The following is a 20,641-nucleotide window of genomic DNA, read 5'->3' on the forward strand; positions in this document are numbered from 1 at the left end:
TTATGTAGAAAAAAAAAAAAAAAAAATATATATATATATATATATATATATATATATATATATGAATGTTGCCGCTTTGCAAAATTACTGAACTTAAACTAAAATTACATATAAATATTTGGTAAAAAAAAAAAAAATAAATAATAATAATAATAAAATAAAAAAGTAGTAATAATAATAATAATAAAATAAATACATAAACTAAATAGAAGTATTAAAAAAAAAACAATAAAAAGTGGAAAAGCACATAGCAAAATGACAAAACTTAAAATAAAATTGTATATAAATATTAGATAAAAACCAAACCAAAACAAAACAGAAAATTATAAATGTTGCCACTTTGCAAAATTACAAAACTTAAACTAAAATTATATATAAATATTTGGTTAAAAAATAAATAAATAAAGCTAAATAGAAGTATTTAAAATAATAAAATATATGTAAATTAAATTTTATATATATATATATATATATATACACACACACACACAATATATATATACACAAATTAAAAGCTAATTAAAAATACTCTAACAATACATTTATAATACTACACTTTTAAAAAATTAAGAAATGAAAAATAATTGCTAAGAAACAAGTAACATTGAATTGGACCTAAAGTTCTGAAGTAAAGAAGAGTAGTTACTTGTTGAACATACCCAAATATATATATATATATATTTTATTTACAACTTTGAAAAATCCATTTTTGCAGTGTAGAATATCATTGGTTGTAGCTTTCTCTGACATTGTCTTACAGTCATAATTGATTCTTTAATTTGTGCGCCATGCAATTTTAAGCATATTTACATATTTACCACACAAACATAACATAGATACAACTACTGAGTCTTTGAAAACAGCAGCAGCAGAGAATAAACACTGCCTACAACCAGCAGCAGTAACCTGAGAGGTGTATTGTGGGATGGAGTCAGGGGTCATGTGTAGTGACTGACACACCAGTGGCTCCCGAAACACAAAGAGTGGAAGTGCATTATCAGGGTCATAAACTTGTAACACTTACGACACTCCTTGCTTTCACACAGGCACGGTTGTGCGGTTTCGTTTCTTGTTTGAGGGTGTTTCTCGTAAAGACCAGAGTGTGAGCATTTACTGTTAGTTTGTTGTGTTTTGTGTGTTAAACACCAGTGTTTCTGTGGATACAGTGAAAACGTGGAGTGAAGGGTGTGATACAGTAATGTTGACGTGGTCGTGTCACATTTGATCTTTGTGACTAGAGCATTTATTTGGCATTTGTTTTTCCAGTCATAAAGATGACACATATATTACTGTTAAGCAGAATTCTGTCTGTTTATGAATTTACATTTAGTCATGTAGCAGACACTTTTTTCCAAAGCGAATTACAAACAAGGACATTAGAAGCAATCAAAACCAGCAAAATAGCAACAAAGTTTCAAATGATTGAATGCAAGATTAATCTAATATATCTTTTTTTTTTTTCCCTAGTGACATATTTGACGCCATGTTCCCAGTCACGCACATCGCGGGGGAGACAGTAATCCAGCAAGGTACAGTATGGACAAAACCATGAGTTTGATATCACAGTTGTGCTCATAAATGTACATACCCCTTACAGAAAATGCAAAGAAGGCAACACAATGCATTAAGAGCCAGGGGGTGTAAACTTTTGAACAGGATGTTGATGTGTAAATTTTGTTTACAGATTTTTTTTTCCGTTTAATATTACACTTCAGAAGCTCCATAAATATTTACATGTTTCCCAGAAGCCAATATAAGTACAATTTACCCTGATCATCCAATTCAAAAGTTTTTCACTCATAAACAACTATCACAAAACATAAAAACAATCATGGATCATCCAGGACACACAGTATTATGATTCAAAGGTATGTGATCTTTTGAGCTGGGTCATTTTTATAAAATCTGTTATTATATGGGGTGTTTCGGGGTGTATGTAAAAATCTGTTATGTGAAATAGATTATTCAGGACAGTACTAAAACATAACATGCGATTTTCATGACCCCTCGTATTTTGTTAAAATTATTAACATTTTGCAGAATATGTAAACTTACAACTGTACTTGCTACACTAATCTCATAGGTTTCCATTTTTTTTTTTTATCAGGTTAATGATATTTTTTAATGGCTTAACCCAACCCCTGCCCTAAAACATAACTCTCACAGAATCCTGTGCAAATCAGTAAATTTATAAGCCTTTTTACTTGTTAGTCTCTTCAACAGGTTTTATTAATGAGTATTTAATTTAATTTAATTTAATTTAATTTAATTTAATTTTTTGTTGTGAATAATAATATTAATACAATCACTGTTAAAATGTATTATTATACAAAAAATAGTTTAATTGTGAAATGGTAAAACATACAATCAAAATGAAAAATAATATTTTTCTCCCCTCAATGACAATTTATATATATATATATATATATATATATAGACACACACATACATATATATGGGTTTATTTATTTTATTTTTTCTTAATTTTTCTGGAGTCACAAAATGAATTGTAGTTATTATATCAACACATTTAATAATTGAATTGAATTTGAATTTAATTACATTTTTTATTAATAATAATAATATTAATATTAATGCAATCATTGTTCAAATATATTATTATACTAAAATAGTTTAATTGTGAAATGGTAAAACACAATCAAGATCATATATATATATATATATATATATATATATGTTTTTGGAGTCTCAAAATGAGATGTAATTAATATATCAACACTCATGGTTTCTGTTAATAAAAATAAATGAAAATTGGAAAACAAGTAAGGAAGAAAATACCTTATCTATAGGTGGGTCTTTGAATACTGTTGGCCAATGAGGGGCCTCTCAGTCAAAAAACCTTTGCCCTCGACTTCTATTTTTATTTTTATTTTTATTTTTTTTTATTTTATTAGCTAAGAAATAAATAAAACTAAGCTACAGATGAACCCAAACCTAATTCTTATGCCTAAGGAAAACCTATTGCATTGTTGTATTACAAAAAACGTTATTTTATTACTTTTTTAACCTTTGGAGATGTCCACAAATGTCTCTAAGGAAGGATTTAGCTAACTAACTTCTGGGAAATCATTTTACTACAGTTTAAAAGAACTTGAGATACACTGCTGTTGCTCTGAATATTATAGTATTTTGGAGCATAACGGCAAATGAAACCAAACTTGTATAGCTTAGGGTGTCTACAGTCATGGAGTACTTGTGTAAAGTATGATTTTGACCTTAGACCATTTAATCATATTTCATGAAATGTATTTAATGTTACATAACATTTAGGCAGTGTATGTACAATGCAAAACAGAAGAAAGCAAGCCTAACGCAAACCAAGGAAATATTAAAAGTGAGATCTCTGCACTGACACAAAACAAAACAAAAAAAAAGTGCTGGTATATTTCACGAACAATTATAAAGAAATGACAAGTAATGCATTGAATTAAATAGGAAATCTTGAAGGAGAAAGACTGAAGTATCACAAAGCATATAAAGACGGTAGCTGAAAAGACCTAAGAAATGTGTCTCTAGAAAAGATCTCAACTGTTTACCATGAAACAGTCATCTGCAATGTGATCTCAATATAAACCCATACATTTCTCATTAAAATTCTTCAGAGACCAGTGATCTCTATCCTGTCCTAGCCACATTCATGCCTATGCCAACAGTCACAGAAAGCAATTTTAGGAGAAGACAAGGCTGAATGATGACACCTTCATGTTGAGCTATGGAAGAGCAACCATAAAGTCAAAACTAAGTACGGATACGATGTGTACAAATGCATTGCAGATTGCTTTAGTAATGTAAGAAGCAACGATGGATGATGAGGGTTTTTTACACAGTCAAACAATGAGCTCTTTTTGGTTTCATGTGGAGTTCATAAAGCGATAGAGAACAGTGAACTGCTTGCACGTCTTACATACTCTCTGTGCAATGCAATTCTTGAACCAGACTTTCAATGCATTTATCTAACATGGGCAGATTGCCCATAAAATTAGATCTAGGAATGTGCAAAGTTTTGTTTGTGTGTGTGAGTGTGTGTAGAAGTGTGCATGTGTGTGTTTTTGTTCTCGTCAAATATTTGACTGCACTCTGTGACTCAAGGATCTGTTAGCCAAAAAACAGAAACTTCAGAGCAGAGGTGATAAAAGACAGGAAGACAGGAACAATACTAAGAAAAATGAGCTGAATGGGTTGAAAGAGAGAGAGAAGGCGAGTAAGAGAGGGAGAGGGCACTAGCGATCGGTGAGTGTGTTAAGATAAATTGCTCGTGTGATTTACGAGCGCTTAGTGTGTTCGGTGTTAATTAGCCCCGTGAACCCGCGTGAACTCGGCAGCGCACGGATCACGGGCTCTTTTAACTCTTCGGCATGCGCAAACACACACGCTCGCTACCAGGATCCCAAACAGCAATTTCAACATGCACTCAGACATCAAAGACCCTCTGAACCTACAGAAATGCTTTATGTAACGGCCTTTAACTGGGAAATGTTGATCAGGGCCCGTGGCTTCTGGCACACCCAGCCGTCCATTAAAAACTCTCAAATGGGGTGTAGAAGATGAAGGCTGGGAATCGCTTAGATGACGCTGCTCTGGGAGGTGGTGACGCTTTTAAAGTGGTGTGCCATCTTTTATCTTTGATATGCACCACTGTGTGTATGTGTGTGTTCTTGGGAAACGGCGAGTCGGAAAGAGATGGAATCTGGGAACGAGACAACCTTATTTATCTTTTCCTCCTTTCCCTCCTGAATTTAAACGTCCCGTGAAATTAAAATGGGAGTTTTGTGGCTTTTAGGCTATTTTTGTTAGCCGCAGGGTCATCTAGATGCTAATGCATGCTTGAAAGATTGAAAAATTAACTTTTAACAGATATTTAAATGCGTTTAAACTTTATAGTCGACTCTTCAAAAGTTTGAGGTCAGTTAGTCGTTAGTCGACGAGAAGAGGCTTGGTCTACTAAATTTTTATTAGTCACTTAGTCGCAGAAACCATGTCCGTGACGGACAGATGGTTAACGGCTGGTCTATGTGGTAATATAGTACATCGGACAGGACATCCAAATGCTCACCTATCATTTAGCGGCCTCAAATATGGCTTTTCATCTGTAAAGACTCTAAAATGCAAAATTAACTTTTAGCAGATATTTAAATGCAACTTTATAGTTGACTCTTCAAAAGTTTGGGGTCAGTCATTTTTAGGGCTGCCCCCTAATAGTCTACTAACCGTTAGTCAACGAGAAGAGGCTTGATCGACCAACATTTTTTTAGTCACTTAGTCGCAGAAAAAAAAAATCCACAAACAATCCATCGACTTCAAATATGGCTTATCATCTGAAAGATGTATGTAGCAACCTTACATGCTGCTCAATCTATTGTAAACCTAGAAAAATGTGAGCTATTGAAGTGTCTCTGCAAAGTGTGAAAGCTGAACATAGCATAGTTAATGCATGAAGGATGGAGGCGCTGGTTCACTTAAATACGCCGTCATTTTTGCTCATACAGATAAAAGCAATACATCTTTCGAATCTGTAAAGACTCTAAGATGCAAAATTAACTTTTAGCCGCTTTTTAAATGCTTTTGAACTTTATAGTCGACAGTTCAGGAGTTTGAGGTCAGTAATTTTTAGGGCTGCCCCCTAATAATCGACTATCCGTCGATTTGAAAAGAAGTCAACGAAAAGAAGCTTGGTCGACCAAAACTGTAAAAGAAATCCACAGGAAGTGGTGAAGTCACGCAGTCCATGATGGACAGATGGTTAACGGCTGGTCTGTGTGGTAATATAGTACATCGGACAGGGCATCCAAATGCTCACCTATCATTCATTAACCTCAAATATGGCTTTTCGTCTGAAAGATGTATGTAGTAGCAACTTTACATGGCCGCTTAATCTAATGTTAACCTAGAAAAATGTGTGCTATTCAAGTGTCTGTGTGGAGTGTAGAAGCTGAACATAGCATGGTTAATGCATGACGGATGAAGAAGCTGGTGCACTTAAAATACCAATACATCTTTCGAATCTGTAAAGACTCTAGGTTGCAAAATTAACTTTTAGCAGATATTTAAATGAATTTAAACTTTATTGTCGACTTTTCAAAAGTTTGAGGTCAGTTATTTTTAGGGCTGCCCCCTAATAGTCGACTCACCGTTAGCTGACAAGAAGAGGCTTGGTCGACCAAAATTTTATTAGCAGATATTTAAATGCATTTGAACTTTATAGTGGACAGTTCAGAAGTTTGAGGTCAGTCATTTTTGGGGCTGCCCCCTAACAATCGACTAACCGTTAGTCGATGAGAAGAGGCTTGGTCAACCAAAATGATATTAGTTGGGCAGGATATCCAAATGCTCACCTATCATTCATTGACCTCAAATATGGCTTTTCATCTGAAAGATGTATGTAGTAGTAAGTTTATATGGCCACTAAATGTAATGTTAACCTTGAAAAATGTGTGCTATTGAAGTGCCTGTGCGGAGTGTGGAAGCTGAACATAGCACGGTTAATGCACAACGGATGGAGGCGTTAGTGCACTTAAAATGCTCCGTCATTTTTGGTCAAACAGATAAAAGCAATACATCTTTCGAATCTGTAAAGACTCTACGTTTATTTGCGTGCTCTCACAATAACAACAAAACGTTGTACTTTTGTAAAATAATGAAAGCAAACAGGATGCACTTTCTGCCGTCTCAGTCTTTGTGAACTTGAGCATGAAACTTTTAAACTCTGTGTACACTTGCCTTACATATAGAGAGTGAAATGTCTACTTTCAAATGAACCAATTCAAATAGAAATCAAATATTCTCAGATTATGTAATCTGTATGAAACATGCATACAGGCGTATTACTACTGCTGAGATGACGAGTCTTAGTGTCGCCGACTTTTATCTCTTAAGCCAAAACCAAAGAAAGCGTTAGTTTATCAATGAATTATTAAAATGTTAATGCAGTCTCCTTGCTGTTTTTCCCGGACACATACATAGTTATTATATCTGCCGATGCACTGTGGCAGGCTTGTTTTAGTGCTTATTAGGCTATGTAGGCAATTAAAGGCTCATTATTATGATTTCTATGGCTTGTTAATAAACATACGACTACTAATCAACCAGAAAAATCTTTAGTTGAGGGCAGCCCTAGTAATTTTTTTCAAGTAAAGAAATAAATGCTTTTTAGCAAGGATGCATTCAGTTGAGCAAAACTGACAGTAAAGGCTTTCAAATTGGTACTAAAAACTTCTGTTACTTATAAATGCTGTTTGTTTCTATTAATTGAAAAACTTCGAAAAAAAATCAATCATGGCTTCCACAAAAATGTGAAGCACACAACTGTTTTCAGCATAATAAGAATAAGAAATGCTTCTTAAGCAGCAAGTTAGCATATTGATTTCTGAAGGATCATGTGACACTGAGGACTGGAGTAATGATGCTGAAAATTCAGCTTTGCATCACAGAAATAAATTACATTTTAAAACATGTTTAATATATGTTTAACAATTGTAATAATATTTTGCAATATTTGTTTTTATTGTATTTTTGAACAAATAGATGCAGCCTAGGTGAACACAAGAGACTAATTTTAAAAACGTTTTATATGTAACTGACCCCAAACTTTTGAATGGTAGTGTATGTTCAATATTTTCTGAAGGTTCACAACTGAGCAGAAAAACAAGATAAAAGATGAAGGAAAGAGTGCTAGTAGTCTTTTTCCTAGCTCAATTGGAATAAACTCACAGTTTTCTGTTTTTTCTTTCTCAGGTGATGAAGGAGACAACTTCTATGTGATAGATCAAGGAGAAGTTGACGTAAGTTCAGTATTTCATGCCCGTTTCTACAGTCAGACTCGTGCTAATAAACTCATGAAAACAAATTCATTAAAGAGATAAGATAGTTCACCCAAAAATGAAAATTCTGTCATTAATTACTCACCCTCATGTTGTTCCAAACCTGTAAGACCTTCATTCATTCATCTTCAGAACAGGAATTAAGATATTTTTGATGAAATCCGAGTGCTTTCTGACCCTGCATAGACAGCAAAACAGCTGACACATTCAAGGCCCAGAACGTTAGTAAGGACATTGTTAAAATAGTTCATGTGACATCAGTGGTTCAACCTTAATGTTTTGAAGCTATGAGAATACTTTTTGTGTGCAAAGAAAACAAAAATAGCACCTTCACAAGAGTATCACGACGCATGCATGTGGTGCTGCTGACGCAGGAGCCGGCGTTCTGACGTAAAACCTGGATGCTCTTTGTAAACATATCTGAAGATTTTGACAGAGAGGATGACTTGCAATTTTTGCCCAGCCTTACTTATTTGAACAGAATATACAGATGATGAACTAAAAGAGGAAGACATTCTACAGTACGTCAGAACCACGGGCCCATGTGTCAAACACTGACAAGAAATTGGTAAATAAAGTCATTATTTTTATTTTCTGTGCACACAAAAAGTATTCTCGCAGCTTCATGAAGTTAAGGTTGAACCACTGATGTCACATGGACTATTTTAATGATGTCCTCACTACCTTTCTGTGACTTCAACGTGTCAGTTGCGTTGCTGTATATGCAGGATCAGAAAGCTCTCGGATTTCATCAAAAATATCTGAATTTGTGTTTTGAAGATGAACAAAAGTCTTAAGGGTTTGGAACGATATGAGGGTTAGTAATTAATGACAGAATTGTCATTTTTGGGTGAACTGGCCCTTTAAGGCCTAGGGCGGCAATGAAAATGTCTACATTCGCAATACATTCATCCAAATAGCATGTGTGATAGAGTGAATCTTTCTTATGAAACGTCTTATGAAACAGTAGGTCTGTACTGTATGATAAAAATCTTACCCACTGAACTTTTTTTTAACTCTTAAAGAAACTGGAACACTTACTGCCATTGTTTTACCTTCTCTAAAGATGACATGGATAAAGTTCAATTGAAGTGATGTGTTGCTTTCTCCACAGAGAATCCACTTACCATGTTTTGTTTTAAAGATGAGATAAGAAGCTTCAAAATAGATTTTCTTTGAAAATGCTTCTCTTTTTTTTTTTCCTCTCGGAAGTAGCATTCTGGGAATCTGTAGTATTCTCTTCCTTCCTTTTTTGTTTCTGTAGTAAATAGGATTGTTTAGTATAACACGGCCTTTTCCACACTTTTCCAGCTTTTTTTTTTTCCCCAGAGTCCATGAATAATGGCAGTCATGGCTTCCTGAACCGAAAACGTTCATAGTTTAGTTTTTATGACCATTTTCCACGCTCTCTGTGACTCTTTCAACAGACTGTTTATGCTACTGTACATTTAAGATTATGTGCAAATGATCTCTTTACATGCGAAACAGCTAACAACTGCCATGACAAGTTAATGAATAATAAATAGTAAATGTGAATGAATACATGCTACAATTTAAAAGTTTAAGGTTGGTAATCTCTTATGTTCATCAGGGCTGCATATATTTGATCTGTAAAACAGTAATATTGTGATATATATTTTTACAGCTTATAATAACTGTTTTCTATTTGGATATATTTTAAAATGTAATTTATTCCTGTGATGCAAAGCTGAATTTTCAGCATCATTACTCCAGTCTTCAGTGTCACATGATCCTTCAGAAATCATTCTTATATGATGATTTGCTGCTCAAGAAACATTATTATTATTATCAATGTTGAAAACAGTATTTTTTTTTCAGGATTCTTTAATGAAAAGAAAGTTCAAAAGAACAACATTTATTTGAAATAGAAATTTTAATCAATTTAATGCATCTTTGCTGGACATGCACTACCTGTCAAAAGTTTTTAAACAGTAAGTTTTTTCATGTTTTTTTTTTTTTAATACATCTCTTCTGCATTTATTTGATCCTAAGTATGGTAAAACAGTAAAATTGTGAGGAATGTTTACTTTTTAATTGAACTGTTTTCTATTTGAATATATTTTAAAATGTAATTTATTCCTGTGATTTCAAAGCTGAATTTTTAGCATCGTTACTCCAGTCACATGATCCTTCAGAATTCATTCTAACATGCTGTTTTGCTGCTCAAAAACACATTTATTATTATTATAATGTTGAAAACAGCTGAGTAGAATTTTTTCAGGTTTCTTTGATGAATAGAAAGTTCAGAAGAACAGCATTTATCTGAAATAGAAATCTTTTGTAACATTATAAATGTTTTTATCATCACTTTTGATCAATTTAAAGCATCCTTGCTAAATAAAAGAATTAATTTATATAATTTCTTTTAAAAAAAATACAAATAAAAATTCTACTGACAAGCCTTTGAATGGTATAGTGTATAATAATAATAATAATAAATATTTATTGAGCAGTAAATCAGCATATTACAATGATTTCTGAAGGATCATGTGACACTGAAGACTGGAGTAATGATGCTAAAAATGTAGCTTTTATCACAGGAATAAATTACATTTTAAAATATATTCAAATAGAAAGCAGTTATTTTAAATATTAAATACTTTTCACAATATTACTGCTGTATTTTGAATCAAATAAATGTAGCCTTAGTGAGCAGAAGAGAATTAAATAATAAAATAGAATAAAATAATTAAAAATCTTACAGTTCAGAAACTTGTAGTGTAAGTACTAATTTCCTCACAAAAAATAAAAAATAAAAAGAAGGAAAGAAAATAATAAATCCATGGCCCGTTTGAATCTAAAGGCTTCAGAGTATTCAACAAGCTGTTTTATTTGAAAAGAGCAAAAAAAGACATGCGTTTGAAAGCTGTTTCTTAATGTTCTTATGTTATTAGCAGTCTTGTATGTCTTGAGTCTGTTCTCCTCGTGTATGTGCTCAGTGATCGGCTGTGTGATATATCGGTGCTATTTCTCCTCTGCTCTGGACGAGCTCCGAGGGCACGTTGAGTCAGCACTGGGTCACTGCCACATCAGATTGCGGCGTATCGAGCTCTTGGGTCACAGCCAGCGCACTGAGACCAGCAGCGCCCTGCTCGCCCTCTGTCCACCCTAATGCTGTCAAACGTGCAGAATACAGACATTATCCCGTCTTCTCATATACACGTATGTAAGTTTGAGCTTACAGCTCCATGAACCTCTCAGACATACGCAAACATGCAGGAATGCATCTCGAATGCGACGGTGATGTCTCTCATTAGCAGGAAGGATAAATCTGCTGTGACTTTGGAGAGCGTAGTACTGCATGCTAATTGAGAAAGTTGGAATTCATTAACACACACAAGCTCGTGTGAAAAAAAAAATGCTCTTTCAGTCACTTGGAGTAGTATTTGCTGTTATTTTTATGGGAGTTGTTCCAATAAAATGACTTAAAGGTACAGTACACACCAAAAATTTACTCACCCTTAGGTTGTTCAAACCTGTATGAATTCACACATGCACACAAAAAAAGATATTTTGAAGAATGTTGGAAACTGTTGACGGTACCCATTGACTTCCATAGGTCAATATCACCATAGAGTGCCTTTCAATAATTTTGGACTTAATTTCCCATTCACTTTATGTCTTGTCATAAATAGTAGACACTCGTACTATAGAAACGTATGGGCCATTATTCGAAGGATAAACCATTAGATATGTCCACCCTGTCATGGACATATATACTACTGTTTTCGTTCTGTTTACGTTTTCATATTAAGATGCTAATGATATTTTCTAAAAAAGGTATAATGTCCCTTTCCTATAAAGGGTTGTTTGTTTGCTTTTAAGTTATTAATACATTAAACTTTTTATGTAAACCATGTGTTTTTAAAGAAACTCGCAATTCGCACATGCTATTGAACACACTGGATTATACAGATATGATTGAATTATTATTTCAAATATTATTTTAAAATATTAAGATGACAGGGTGGACCAGCACATGACGGGGTGGACACATAAAGAAGAACACATGAAGCATGACAAAATATGACAATGAAACATTTATTCAACCTCGAAAAAAGCCCCCCATTAATTTTTGTTTTTTAGCAATATTAACTACAAATGAATGCTATGTCCACCCTGTCATGTGTATGTCCACTCTGTCAAGTCTAAGTGGTGGACAGGGTGGACATTTTGAGCTTCAATTAGCATATTAGCTTACAACAAACTGTGACTAGCTAAAGACTAGCTTAAGGTTGTTGAAGAGAATCTGGTATATTTAAATGTCCATATTTTGAAAATACTGTATTCTAATCACTTCCGGCATATTTTATGCCAACAGGGTGGACATGTTAAGCTTAGGAAAAGCAAGCAAGCAAACTCGAAGAAAAGAAAATTTGTCAATTTAAAAGTCACCAACTTACTTACCGCAGCCGTTGAAATTCCTGCCACTGAAGAGGCAAAAAAATCTGTTGTCCAGATGTCACTAAAGGGGACGGCCTTTTCTTAAAGAGACGGATTCCCCAATACGAAAGAGTGGAAAACTATTCAAGGGACATGCAACAACAACAACAGGGTGGACATTTTGAGCTTCAATTAACATATTAGCTTACAACAAGCTGTGACTAGCTAAAGACTAGCTTAAGGTTGTTGAAGAGAATCTGGTATATTTAAACGTCCATATTTTGAAAATACTGTATTCTAATCACTTCCGACATATTTTATGTGACAGGGTGGACATGTTAAGCTTAAGAAAAGCAAGTAAGCAAACTCATACGAAAAATATTTGTCAGTATAAAAGTCACCAACTTACTCACCTCAGCCGTTGAAATTCCCGCCACTGAAGAGACAAAAAAATCTGTTGTCCAGATGTCACTAAAGGGGACGGCCTTTTTCTTAAAAGGACGGATTCCCCAATACGACAGGGTGGACAACCATTCAAGGGACATGCAACAACAACAGGGTGGACATTTTGACCTTCAATTAGCATATTAGCTTACAACAAACTGTCAGTCTGGTTGTTGAAGAGAATTTGGTATATTTAAATGTCCATATTTTGAAAATACTGTATTCTAATCACTTCCGGCATATTTTGTGCCGACAGGGTGGACATGTTAAGCTTAAGAAAAGCAAGTAAACAAACTCATACAAAGAAGATTTGTCAGTTTAAAAGTCACCAACTTACTCAGCCGCTGAAATTTGCGGCACTGAAGAGACAAAAAAATCTGTTGTCCAGATGTCACTAAAGGGGACGGCCTTTTGCTTAAAGGGGAAGATTCCCCAATACGACAGGGTGGACAACCATTCAAGGGACATAAAAATATTGTTTTATTACCAAACGGTCAATACACTCAAATTGGGTGGTATATTATTTAACAAAATATTAATAGGAGAACACAATTCTAAAATTTCATGATCCGACTATATTATACTCTCATTCAAATTTAATGATCAGTGCATGGGACATTGCAAAATGGCGTGTGTCCTCTTACACAACACTTAAAAAAAATTAAAAAAAATGTATCTAAAGAACCAAGTAAACAAAAAAACACAATCTGAGTCAAAATAATTTGTTGCCATGCAGACTTAAAATTTTAAGTTCAGTCAACTCAAATAAGTTTAGTCAACTTGAAATGTTAAGTTGTATTAAGTGAAAACTTAGATATTTGAGTTGACTAAACAAACAATTTGGTTGGTTAAGCTTAAAAGCTGAGCTTGTTACCCAGCTGCCTTAAAATTTTAAGTTAAATGAACTCAAATATCTAAGTTGTCACTTAGTACAAATTAAACTTTGAGTTGACTGAACTTAAAATTTTAAGGCAGTTGGGTAACAAATTATTTTAGGTTTAATCAACAAATTGTTTTTACAGTGTAATGCTTTTGTTATGAATATAAAAACTTAGCCTAATATAACACACCTATTCATAGTCATTTTTATGTTAAGTTATCACGGCAAATGAGTTATCTACAGGACACCAAAAGGCACTCTACAGTGATATTGACCCCCATAGTATGGAAGAAATGCTATGGAATTGTATGGCTACCGGGAACTGTTTGATTACCAACATTCTTCAGAATGTCTTCTTTTGTGTTAAGCAGAAGAAAGAAACTCATACAGGTTTGGAACGACGTGAGGGTGAGTAAATGATGACAAAATGTTCATTTTTGTGTGAACTATCCCTTTAATATGTGACAGATGGATTGTTGCAAGAATAGTACGCACACTTTCTCACCTTAAGTGACATGTTGGCCGTCTCTAAGGAGGCTGTGACCCGAACCTGTTCCAGTGGCCGGTCTGGAGAACTGAGATACCTGTGGAATGTGTCTTGGATGTCTGGCAGGCCGCCGGACAGAAGATGAGCATTTATTTCTGCCCCATGTGTTAGGCTTTACTTTTTATCTCTCCTCATAAAATCAACAAGTGGATTGTGTGTCCACAGGTGAAACCCAACCAGCCTGTGTGGAAAATGAGAAAGAGCCTCCCTTGTGCTTGTCTGTGTGTGGCTGTTGAAAACCACATGCTGACACACAGATTCATCCAGATATTCTCTCCGCTAGCATCTTATGGTTATGCCAAAGTGAAAGACAAAACAGGAGGAAGGAGTCTCAAGGCGTTATCTAATTCCTCGTAAGACACTTTAGAGGATCCAGCAGGGCTGAGGAGATAGAAGGAGCGAGTGTGTTATCTGATCACCTGTCTCACTGTCAATGGCCTTGACTATCATTATTAAACAGGAGTTCAGTCAGTCCATAAAGATGGAGATATAGTCACTTTGTGGTTTCTGTTTAAATAGGCCTTTTTATGTGCAGTTAATCTATTCACAGTATTCATTTTCATAATCCTATTCCAATTGTAAAGCACAAGAAATCTGTCAAGAAATGTGCAGATAAGACCAAGAAGTTGTATTTTGCATAAAGATAACAAAGCCTGATTTTTCTTTGTAGTTTTTTTTTTAGTTTTTTGTTGTCGTGTTTTGCCCTTCTTCTTTTTCTTTTGTAGTACTGTTGTCATAACAGTACATTTTTTTTTTCCCAGTTTTCACTGCTGTAGTGCAATTATGATTTCTGAAGGATCTTGTGACACAAAAGACTGGAGTAATGATGCTGAAAATTCAGCTTTGCCAATAAATTACATTTTTGTCATAATATCTCACAATATTATCATATTTGTAATCAAATAAATACAATAAATGTACTTTTTTTGAATTTCATTTTAAAATATATTCAAATAGAATAAATTCAATAAACAATATTGTATTATATTATACTCATATATATATAATTACATTTTATAATATATATTTAGATAGAAATATATAATATAGAAATATATCTATCACATATAGAACTATTATTATATTATATTATATTAGATTTTATATTATATTATATTATATTATATTGACAATCGTAGTTGTCCAAAAATTAGCTATATATATATATATATATTGCAAATTGCAAATCATAAATATAAATTATAAATGTAAAATTACATTTTAAAATATTATACAATATTACTGGTTTTACTGTTTACTCAGTATAACCATATTTTTAATCAAATAATATACAATACATTTACTTTTTTAAAGATATTACTTTAAAAATAAATATTTGTCAATAAAAAAATTAAATACTAATATTATATCATGTTATATTATATTATATATTATTATTCTGACAACCGTAATTGTCCAAAAAGTAGCTATATAAAATAAAAAAATAATATATGTATTTTTTTACTTTTTTTAATTATTTTTGTAAAAAGCCAGAATTACTGTTACTGTTTTACTGTTTTTAATATTTACACAATATTACCATATTTTTTAAATCAAATATGCAATAAATGTTTTGTTTCATATATATATATATATTGTTTAAATATTGTTTCAAAAATACACATTTTCTCATTTAAAAATTAATTATATTATATTATATTATATGACATTCGTAATTGTCTCTAAAGTATCTTTATATATATATATATATATATATATATATCAAATCTTATCAAATAAATGCTTGATGAGCTTGATTAATAAAGACTTCTTTCAAAGTATATTATATTGTATTATATTATATTATATTATATTTTGGGAATCTTTCTATATACTTAATTGTCATGGAAATCGTAATAGACCTAAAATGGCCTGATGGATAAAATCAATAATTATTTCCCAATGAATATTCTGTTTTATTCAGTAGTATTATAGAAGTCAAATACGTTGTGATTGCTGTTGTATTCTTGTGCATTATAAAAAAAAAAAGAAATGTGCAATGATCTTCCTCTCTGTCTCTGCAGGTGTATGTAAACGGTGAATGGGTGACTAGTATCGGAGAGGGTGGTAGTTTTGGAGAGTTAGCCCTGATATACGGAACTCCTCGAGCTGCTACTGTGAAAGCCAAGACTGACCTGAAACTGTGGGGAATAGACAGAGACAGCTACCGACGCATCCTCATGGTATGAACACACACATTTTTTGGTTGAACTGTCCCTTTAAATGACGAGCCCTCCCTCCATCCACTCAGATGTCATGAGATTCCAGATTGACACTCTTGAGCATTGTGCCACAGGCATACTCACACTAAACCAAACTTTCCACCCTTTGGTATTCTTTAACTAAATACTTACTGTCTCGCTCAGCAGCGTAATCTGCATGGAGTGCTCCATCTGTAGCAGTGTTTGTGTTTGTAGAGTGTGTGTGTGTGTTTGTGTGTGTGTGTGTTGTGGGAATGAATAAATGAATACTTCTAATGTCCTGTGAGCCTCCGTGGAAACTGTTCTCCACACAGAGCCTGACAAGGGACCAATTTAGATTTTTCTGTCAGGCCATCATTTGGTTTTTCCTTCTCTTTAGTGTCTTTCTCGCTTTCTTATGCAAACACGCACTTTTCATGCAGACTTACTCTCTTTAACACACACACACACACACACACACACGCTGCGTTCTGTGAGAGGAGAGACAGACTGTTAGATTGCAGCTATGCTGAGCTGCTCTTAATTAAACCAGTAAGTTATTGTGTATGTGGCTGCAGTCAATTAGATATAAGTGAGTAATTTATACAGCTGTTTATAAAATGTGTCATATTCCACGTCCACACTGAGCATTCCGTCTCGACGGTGTGTATCATAATGTGTGTGCAAGTATACCTGGACGATATAGAAAAACATATAACATATTTTTTATCATTTTGATGTTGTTTGATGGATATCTTGTTATTCAATCTGAAATGGCTTTTTTCCCAGTGAATGAAATTCTTACTAGATTAATACTAGAACTAGAATAATGATTGAGCATTTTACTTTTTGATTCAACATATCTTGAAAAGCTTTTTGACTGAAGTGATGGTTAGAAAAAAAATGTTTGTTTATATAATTATATATTTTTTTGTTATTATTGTTATATTATGCTTTTAACCATTGTAAAATGAAATAATTGAAAATCGTAGATTTATGTAACTGACAATCGTGCAGCTTAATATATAATGATATAATATAAAATAATATATAAATATATAATAATTCCTGATTTAACATTTTCAACATATTTTCAACATATTTATTTTTATATATAATTATATGTTAAATATATTTCTCACATTACATTAATGGGTATTCAGAAAGGTTTTTCAGTTGAAATGATAAAAATTATTAATTTGTTTGTTTATATATATATATATATATATATATATATATAATTATTTAATATATAATTATATATTAAATATATTTTTTACATTACATTAATATTTTGCTTCTTGATTTAACATTTTCAACAAAGTTATTTTGATTGTAATGATGAGAAAAGATATGTATATAATTATATGGTAATTATATTTATATTGTAATTATATTAAAAATAATTATTATATATTCTTTAATTTTATATTAAATATATATATATTTACATCACATTAATGAGTATTTTATGTCTTGATTTAACATTTTCAACATACATTCTAAAAGTTTTTTAGATGGAAATGATGAGAAAAACATTTATTTATTTATATTATATATTTATTTTTTTATTTTTTTATTTAAATATATATTTCACATTACATTAATGAATATTTTACTTATTGATTTTAAAATTTTACACATATTCTGAAAGGTTTTTCGATTGAAATGATGAGAATTTTTTATTTATTTATTTATTTAAATATATTCTTCACATTACATTAATGAATATTTAACTTCTTGATTTAACATTTTTGCCATACACTCTGAAAGGTTTTTAGACTAAAAAAACATTTATTTATTTATATTATATAATAATAATAATTATTATATTATAAAAATGCTTTAATGTTATATATATACATATACATATATATATATACAATTTTTGTGATTGTAAAAAATGTACAATTTGTAAAAGTTTAATTTATGCTGATTGTAATAAAGACATATTTTAATGAGAATTATATACTTTTAAACATATATATTATTTATTTAAATATGATATTTATTTATTTATTTATGTATGTATGTATGTATGTATGTATGTATTTATCCTTTAACTTTTATTCAATTTAATTTCATTCATGATTTATTTAAGGGTTTTTTTTTTATGTTTTTTTTTTTCGTGCATTTTCTTAATACATATTTTTTTCTCCAATTAATAATACTCAATATATTATTATTATTTGAATATTACCCAGATTAACTTTCAAGTAAAAGATGCTGTATTTTGGCCAGATATTTGAGCAGACATTTGCACATACAAATATGCCCCAGGTTTCTCTATCAGAAGTGTTTTAGTTCACATTTTATAGGCATGGTCTTTCTCATTCGCTCTAGTAAAGAGATCCCTGTGCAGAGTCTGTCTATAGAAAACATATACTGTTTATTTGGGAAATGTGGGTGAACTAATCCATTAAGCTTGACCAGCACTTGCCGGACGGCTGTAGATCACGATGTCATGCTTCACCTCGGTGTCTGCGGGCCATCTTAGATGTTCTGATGTTTTTGTATCCTCTTCTCAAACACCAGGGGTGCAGAGGTCACTGACCTCATAAGAGAGAAGAGCTTCACGGTCACTCAGTGGCTGGACATTTGCGTATACGTTTCCTGGTCTCACATTTGGAGGTGGTTTAGTTAATAAAGTTTTACAGTTGATCTCAGAGGAACATTTCGACTCAGATGTTTCTCCTAAAATGAAACGGACTCAAATGACGCAATTGTTGACATGCATTAAGCCACATGAGATGACTTAAATCTGAGAAAACACAGAGACTTCAGTCTCCACTTGTCATCCGTTTAATCTCATTCCTGTCTTGAAGAAACACTTGACACAATGAGAAGATCATCTGTGATTTTTCTTTCTTACGAGACCGTCTCCACTTAATGTGTTTCTGTGTGTTTAATTTGAGACCCAACTGAAAAAGACAACACTAGGAACAAAGGAGAAGGAAGCCAAAACTTTGCTTTAATCTGGATGTTTATAGTTCTTCTTCAGCAGCGTGTTTGAGGAAAGTCCCCCGGCTTTGTTCTCAGCGCCGTGTTTCTTATTCTTGTTCCGTAGAGACTGATTAGAGGGCATGAGATTCTATTACCTGATGTCCTCCATGTGTCTTCTAACTGCCTCTTCAATGTTTTTTTAGGGAAGCACGTTGAGGAAGAGGAAGATGTATGAAGAGTTCCTCAGTAAGGTGTCTATACTTGGTAAGTCATGAGAACTTTAGTAGAGTCCCATCAAAAGATTAAATCTTTTTGTAAATTGTTACCAGCTTTTATTTTATAAATTACTGTGTAGATCAATTCGGAGTAGATGCCACAGTTACGTCACTTGCAACTGTGCATGCATTGTGGTGGAAGAAAAAAACTAGTAACAAGTGGAGGGAAATGGGTTAAATCTGTGGAATAAGAGACAAAATTGTAAATTGTATTGTTGAATATGGTCGTCAAAGACAGCGTTTGAAGCTAAATGCAGAAGTTTAAACGGAAAACTGCTATGATTATTCCACTTCATCGGATGCCCATTTTCCACAAGTTTATATGATTCTTTAGGGTCTTAATGAAAAGTTTATAATATACTTTGGTTAAAAATTCCCAATTGTAGTGTAAAACAGCACTCGATTTGAAAAAGGGGATATTATTTTTACAGATTAATTAAAAACCACTGCATGGATTTTTATCATTATGTTCAAACAACATGAAAAAGTGAACTTTGCATCCGATGACCCCTTTAAAGAATGATATTTAAACAATAGGTCTACATAATATTCACATATGCAGTTCATAGGGGACATATTATATTAGCCCTACAGTTATAGCATGAAATACTATTTAAACCTATAGCATTTTACATAACATTTACATATTTTTTTCCTCACAAATGCAAGTTTTTCAGAGTTTGTCAGTTCTAAGGAAAAAAGCAGTAAGTGTGGGGATATAAACTCATGAGTCTGAGCTGAGGGGACAAGACAGAACGATGAGTTGATTTTTCAGAATTGTGAGATATAATCTCGAAATTGTGAGAATAAAGTCAGAATTTTCAAATTTAAATTCAAATGTACCTTTTTCATTCTTTTGCCACCAGATAGGCTCCGCCCACAAAACATCATCACTGTTTGCAAACATCGAAATTGGTCCATAAGAACAACTTATTAATGAATAAACTGTTCTTAAAAAACATTCTTATGTACATTTTTTAAATTTATAAAATTTAATGGGTTTATGATTAATTTATGCATTTATAAATGAGACCTGTTGAGTTTAAATAATCTAAAAACTTCTAGAACACTGAAACATTTTGGTGTGCAAACCATTTTTACGCAGAAGTTGCTAGCAAATTTCACTCGCA

General features: G+C 32.5%; 1 protein-coding gene across 2 annotated transcripts in view; it reads left to right on the forward strand.

The window, feature by feature from the left end:
- Window positions 1-20,641, forward strand: part of prkar1b (protein kinase, cAMP-dependent, regulatory, type I, beta) — a 96,153-nt gene that overhangs the window by 49,100 nt on the left and 26,412 nt on the right. For both annotated transcript variants that reach the window (XM_051105656.1, XM_051105655.1), the window contains exons 5-8: window positions 1,468-1,529; window positions 7,753-7,799; window positions 16,138-16,296; window positions 19,440-19,500. In XM_051105656.1, coding sequence (XP_050961613.1) covers window positions 1,468-1,529; window positions 7,753-7,799; window positions 16,138-16,296; window positions 19,440-19,500 — 329 coding nt within the window. The remainder of the gene's footprint in view (window positions 1-1,467; window positions 1,530-7,752; window positions 7,800-16,137; window positions 16,297-19,439; window positions 19,501-20,641) is intronic.

Source organism: Labeo rohita, chromosome 3 (genome assembly GCF_022985175.1).
Source record: "Labeo rohita strain BAU-BD-2019 chromosome 3, IGBB_LRoh.1.0, whole genome shotgun sequence".
In the NCBI taxonomy this organism is placed as follows: domain Eukaryota; kingdom Metazoa; phylum Chordata; class Actinopteri; order Cypriniformes; family Cyprinidae; genus Labeo; species Labeo rohita.